Genomic DNA, 6,676 nt, shown 5'->3' with positions numbered 1-6,676 from the left:
AATTCTAGAAGACCATCTGCTGGGATTCCAAAGTTTCACTCCGGCCAAAGACCCTTCCTGCCCACCTAGACACTTTTCTGGAAGGCCTGGAGCAATAAGAACCTTCCCTGCTCCACACCAAGCACAGCTTTCTTGGCATTCACCAGGGATTTAAAGTGGAGCTGTCCTCTGTGGCTCTTATATGTCCTGGTGGGGATCTGAAGTCACGGTGGGGCTGGTGCTCCATGTGCACAGCTAGCACCATCTCTGGTCTGGGTGAGTGCTTGGGGAAATTGTTGGGAATTGATGGTCCCTTTGTAACCTATATGTCTCCACTATCCAGGCCCTAGAAGTCTCCTGGTCCTCCATCTGGCTGTCCTCACCTTGGAAAGCACATCCGGGTTAGGGTCATTCTGCAGAAGCACCGCAGCTGTCCGGGTGTCGTCGTTGCGGGCCGCGATGTGCAGGGCGGGGAGGCGCACCTTCCCTTTCGTCCCGTAGTTGATGAGGTGTGCCACCACGTTCTCATGGCCCTGCTGCAGAGCCACAGCTAGAGGCGTGAAGCCGTCCTGGCCAGAGAGGAGGAAGAAAGATGGATTTGCTCTGACTGCGTCTGACCTCTGGCTGTCCCCAAGGCAGGACACATGCTTTCACATCTCAGGGCTTTTGCTTGTGACAGGCCCTCAGTCTCCAATTCTCTGCTCTTCAAAGCTCTCCTCATCCTTCAAGCTCCTCTTAAATGCCACCTCCCCGCTAAGCCATTCTTGGCCCCACTTTCTTTCTCTTCAACCTCACAGAGACTACAGTAGTTTTTCTTGAGAAGCCTTTGTTTCGTTACCTGCCCTCCTTCTCACTCATCTACTGGGACCAGGCAGCACCTTAAACGTGGCAGACAATCATTCATTTATTCATTTCACAAATATTATTGAACTCCTACTGAGGATGCAATTGTGAGCTACTTCTATTAATTCACTCAGTTGTATATTGAGGGCCACAGGACCCCATGAACTGGCAAAGCAGAATGATAACAAAGTCATGTAATTGTTGAGTCTTACCATATTCAGGGTCAAGAGAACTCTTAGCTTTAAGTCCAGTTTCATCATTTCGCCAATGACAAAACTCAGGATCAAGCTGAAGTGATTTGCCCAAGAGCGTACAGTGGACTCATGGCAAGAGCCTATCTCATTAAGGTCCAAGGCAGACTTGTCAGCCCGACACACCCACACCACCCCCACTCCTGTCCAGCTTTCACTGTTGGTTATAGTGGGACTGACATGTTAGACTGATGTCATTTCTCTGCTATGTGTCTGTCTCTTACTCCCTTGCAGAGCCTGATAGCAGCCAGGATTAGTGCAGTGATCTGAAGGTCAAGAGCACTCAATGACACTTTACAGTTATCATGACAGAGGATGCATCTCAAGCCACGACCCAGGAACATACAACCATGTCCTACCCCCAGAGACCTCCAGCGGTGAGGCCATTTCCCAAGGTACTTACTTCTGTGGCTACATTCTGATTAGCTCCATTCTCCAGTAAGAACTTAACCACTTCCAAGTGATTCTCTTGTGCTGCCATGTACAGGGGCGTAAAGCCTTTCTGTAAACCAAGAGATAAAGTCATTACAATTCACCCACCATAGGGAGAGATGCTAAAACCATGCAAAATCCTCTAATATCCCCACCCATTTCTCCAGTTATAAAAACTCACTGCCACTCTGAAATGGCTTAGAGCAAGCATAGAGTAGATAGTCGATATTAGTGTAATGGTTGTGTGAAGTGCCAGATGAGTGCTAGAGTCATCGGGGGATCATTTTATGGATTGTATAAACGTCTAACTTTTTAAAATTTAAAATAAAATTTTAAAATAAATTTAAAAAAATAAACGGCTTAGTGGGATTATCATAAAAGGCCACGAGGTGGGGGCCACACTCCAGGGAAGTCTGTTTTTGCCCGACGCCACCATCACTCGGCCTCTCGCACACACCTCCCCTCTATTTTCACTCCCTTCTTCATCAATGTCCCCATATATTTCTCCCCACATGAGTCATAACTAAATATACTATTTGGCTGGTTACCTGAACAAGGAAGGGGGTCCACAATAACCAACCACATTATGCTTAGCATATGTAGCAGAAGCGTGAAAAAAATAAAGGATGCCTTCTTCATTGCTTGGAGACACATCACGAATAAATCTAGACTCAGATACACAGTGTGTAGACTACCTCGATAGCCAATATGCCCACGGGATAACGGACGCACGGGTGAAGAAGGAAGGCAGCGCTCTCTAGCGCGGGACTGCAGAGAGCCATCACCTGTGACTGCGCATTGACGTTGGCGCCATAGTTGACCAGCTCCCGGACCACCTCGTCCTGACCAGCAAGGGCGGCGATGTGCAGAGCTGTATTTCCTTTCTGAAACACAGTGGGGAGGAAGAAGAGGAGGTTTCCCACGGGGCCTGTGTAAGTGACTGTCAAAGGGACAGAAACAGGGGTGCTGGTTGAGAGCGGGCAGTGGTTTTCTTTACGGCCAAAAGGGGTAGACATGTACGTGCCTGACCCACCACACATCTTGAAATAGTCCTGAAAGCACAAAGAAGGAAATTATTCCTGTTCTCCATGATGAAATAATGCCAAAGAAGAAGAAAGCCAACACCTCAACACTAATCAACTGCATGTAGCCGCAGCATCCTGTCACCAGCTGACAGACAGCCGGCATTGCTCAGGATCCATACTGGACGTTTTCCAGGCAAGTAACCTTCTTTGGACTTCCAGCTCCTCCCAATCTCTAACTCTGCAGGACAATGCAATGTGAGGGCTGGAACTCTGCAGAAAAGGCCAGCAGATCCTGAGGGCTCAGCACCCTTGATGCTATTACAGTAATGACCACTGAGCAAAAGCTGGACCAAAGTGGACAGAGGGAATGAGAGGGGAAGAAATCAAGTAAAATATCAAACAGAAAAAAAAAGGGTAGAAATATGTAAAGGAGTTGGGGGAGGGTAATAAAATAAACTATGTAATGTATGCAGGGAAGATAAGAAAAATATGAAAATAAATGGGCAAAGTAAATAGAATAAAATAGGATAAAATCTGGCAAAGGAAAATACAAAGAAAGGATATTTGAAATATTAATTAGTAAAATATAATGAGCCAGGGTTCATCAAATAACAGAGGAGAGAAAAGCCAGAAAGAATAGATACTACGACAAAATGAAATACAAAATTATTTTAAAGTAAATTTTTTAAAAGCGAAGAATTGATAACAGAGACTAAGAAACCAGGCAGGTTCTGGGAAGGTGAGTGGAACTTTCAGGTTTTTGCATATGGATTCATCCTGGGTATTTAACAATTCCTAGACAGGGTTTGGGTTTAGCAGGCTTCTCCTCCAGGACACTGGTCTCCCTGCCCAGCTCGTTCCTGTCTCCTGGATGTCCAGGGCTGGAATGTCAGCATGTTCTCCAAGGGTGACTCTCCCCCATGACCCCACTGGCTCCTGTGCTCAGTGAGACGCGGGCAGCGCAGGCCCCGCCCAACAACTTCTATCAAATAGGGCAGGAGGGAGAAAATGGGACCACAGCTGGACCCATCTGTCCCTCTGCTATTAAGGAGCAGAGATCTCAAACGACCTCATTTTTTCTAGTTCAGACAGTATATAGTTTTTAACTAAACCACATAAATACTTACTAATCAGTCTCAGGAAACTCAAGTCCTGACAAGCAGTACCTTCAAACCCACTCCATGTACATTGGCCCTTTGTTACCTGGGAGTAAAAGGTCCCCACCCCGGTGGAACTGAGTAGCACAGGGTCCAAGCTCTGTGGCCACCCAGTCACTGCTGCCCCAAGCACCCGCAGATGGGGGAGTCATCCCCACCGAATGCGCTCTGGGGGGCCAGAAGGGGCTCAGGTCTTTGCCTCTAAAGTGTGGCCTATATCAGGCAGGAGGTTCCTGCTTGTTGCTTCCTGACCTGAACTTATCTTTTTGATTTTTTCTTAAGTCCCATTTGATAAACAAAAGGGCTCTTCTTCAAATATCTGTCAGAGAATAAGTGCCAGAAACGAATGTATAGATGCTAATTAATCATTTTTCATAGAAGTCTAAAGAGCCTACATTTAGAAGCCTTGGCACTTGGGTCCGACTCACGCTCTGTACAAGGTGGAACAAGGCCCTTCTCTAGAAATCAGGACTCAGAACTCCAAGTCTCTTCATCTAGAAGAAAGAGGTACGCTGTGTCCATTCATTCATTCATCACGCGGTGAGCGCATGTGTATGTCAGGCTCTGCGTCAGGCATGGAGATCCAGATATGATTGAGATTCAGACTCCCTGCCTTCCAGAAGCTATGTCGAATGTTTCTTCCACCTGCATCTTCCTGCCTGAAATCACACTATACGGGGAGCTCTCCCCGTATAAACCCTGTGAAGGGAAGCTGCTCGGATGTGGGATTCTGGCTGTAGATCGTAGCTGTCTTCTGGATCCGGACTGAGGGGAGCACCGATGAAGAGTCAGAGCAAAGGGAAGACCCTGGGGAACAGCGCCCCTCTCCATCTATACACACACGCACACATTGTCAGCCTCAAAGAAGGTCCCCTGTCCCTGGGTCAGTAGTCACAGGGAGAGGGGGTCATGGGCCCTCCCGCAGCATGAAAAAACATGCCCTTGAAGAAGCAGGAAAAATCTCTTAGCTATATTTGATCCACAAAGACCCAATTTCCATTTCCAGGGAGTCCTAGAGCTCGGGGAAGGGAGGGTGGTTGCAGTAGGAGCTGAGTGAATGTGACGGGGGATCGGAGCTCTCTCACCATAGTGGATGCTAAGCTCTGGCCTCCAAGCTGTGGGAGTAGCAGGATGGGGAGAGAATGCATTTGTTTTCTGCTTTTAAAATTTCTAAGCACAGTTTAGGAAACTATATTGGTTTTGGCTTTTTATTCTTTTCTGTTTTTAATCTTCCTCAGGCTTGCGAGACCCATTACAATTCCTCAATCTGTTATGAGTCTTTCTTAGCCCACGGTTTCAGTTTCACCTTTTTTTTTTTCTCTCTCTCTCTCTCTGTTTGGCATTCAGAAACCACGCTGACTTATAAAATTTCTATAAATAACACAGGCACTCCAAGTGTTCACTTGCAAAATAACAATCAAAGGGGGAAATTCGGAGAGTAAAAATGCTGAGGCATAATGTTTTTGCAGCTCTTGGGGGAATGCCAGAGGAAGAAAGGCGGCTGTGGCCCACACAGGGCCCGTCAGATGGCACACTGCTTGCAGCCAGGTATGTGAAAGCATCAGAGAAAAACTAATTTCATCCCTTCACCCACAGAGGAACAGCGTGGAAACAATTGGTATTCTTCAGGGGGTGGGAGCAAAATGCCCCATACACGTTCAGAAAGAGCAACTCCGTCTATTTTACCTGAGAGATCTTTTCACCTTCAGGAAATGACATGAAAATTACAGAATTTTACCTCAAGAGATGATTCTACTTTCATAATATTTTGGTCGTTCACTTCATAACTATAAATTATATCTGTTCTCTACATAGTGTTCTTCTGGTTCTCTGCTTGAGAGGCAGCAAAATGTTTGCTGTGTGGAACCGAAATTGAGGCTGATGTGAGACCATGTTTAATAAATAACAAATGGAAAATTAGAGGCTTGAGGAACAAGCCCAAGAGGAAAACTGTGGGAGGTAACCAAGGAAGGAAGAGAAGAGGAAACAGGGCTCAAATCGGTAAACAGAGGAGACTTTTTGTTTAGTTTTGTGTTTCAATGCTGGCTGCATCTTGCCTAATGAACAAACGAGATGCATGTATGTCAGATATAAAACTGATTTCGCAACTTGTAGCTGCATATTTCATGACTGTGGTTTCTGGACTTAAGCCGCTGGTGTTTATAATCTATTGCTATGGGGAGATATAGACCACTGTGAGAGGTGTGACGCAGCCTCTGCCGAATGCCTCCTAGTGAAAGAAAAGGCTGCTCAAGGTAATCAGTCAAGAGAGGAGACAGGTCTGGGGCTGACCAAGAAAGACGCTTGGTGCAGAGGATAAATGAGGGGTCTGATTTTTCTACAGTCCTCAGTAACAACACAGTCATCAATATTTTTAGATTCCTTCCTAGGTATTTTATATACACTATTTTATTTCATTTTCATGCCAATCCTACAACTAAGTGGTATAATCCTCATTTCATAGATAATGAAGTAGAGGCTTCTCACTGGCTGAGCATCTTGCTTTAGGTCATGGAGTGTGAACTCTCAGGATTTGGACCACAGGCACCTGACTGTGGGGTTCACAATGCTCTTAGTCCCTGTATTTGAGTCAAGAAGCCTGAAAATGGTCCACCAGAAAAAGGGTTTTATTTTTAGGCTTCTAGTCTAGGGACGAGGATAAAATAAAGGCCCACTGAAACTTTGTGGAAATAATGTCCTGTGTTTTCAGGTGATTTCAGGGACTCACAGAACTAGGAAATGATTAGAAAGGCAAGAGAAATTCAGAAGCAAGTTTGGGTTTTATGCCGGGATCTGGGACACACACAAGGGACCCACACACTAGAATTTTCAGTGTAAAGCCCCCCCACTCCCTAAGAGACGTACCTTGGTTGTTGTTTCTAGAATGATTTCTTTGTGCAGAAGTTCAACCACCATCTTCACATGGCCTTCTTTAGAGGCCAGGTGCAAGCCGTTCAGCCCATTCTGTAAAGAACAGAGAGGCAGGAAG

General features: G+C 46.0%; 1 protein-coding gene across 5 annotated transcripts in view; it reads right to left on the bottom strand.

Annotated features, from left to right (window-relative positions):
• Positions 1-6,676, bottom strand: part of ANK1 (ankyrin 1) — a 187,965-nt gene that overhangs the window by 65,642 nt on the left and 115,647 nt on the right. For all 5 annotated transcript variants that reach the window (XM_025049978.1, XM_025049979.1, XM_025049981.1 and 2 more), the window contains exons 3-6: positions 6,553-6,651; positions 2,291-2,389; positions 1,477-1,575; positions 363-548 (exon numbers count right to left, since the gene is read on the bottom strand). In XM_025049978.1, coding sequence (XP_024905746.1) covers positions 363-548; positions 1,477-1,575; positions 2,291-2,389; positions 6,553-6,651 — 483 coding nt within the window. The remainder of the gene's footprint in view (positions 1-362; positions 549-1,476; positions 1,576-2,290; positions 2,390-6,552; positions 6,652-6,676) is intronic.

This window comes from Pteropus alecto, unplaced genomic scaffold (genome assembly GCF_000325575.1).
Source record: "Pteropus alecto unplaced genomic scaffold, ASM32557v1 scaffold24, whole genome shotgun sequence".
Classification (NCBI taxonomy): Eukaryota; Metazoa; Chordata; class Mammalia; order Chiroptera; family Pteropodidae; genus Pteropus; species Pteropus alecto.
The sequence above is the reverse complement of the archived record's forward strand: the minus strand, read 5'-3'. Positions and strand labels throughout refer to the sequence as shown.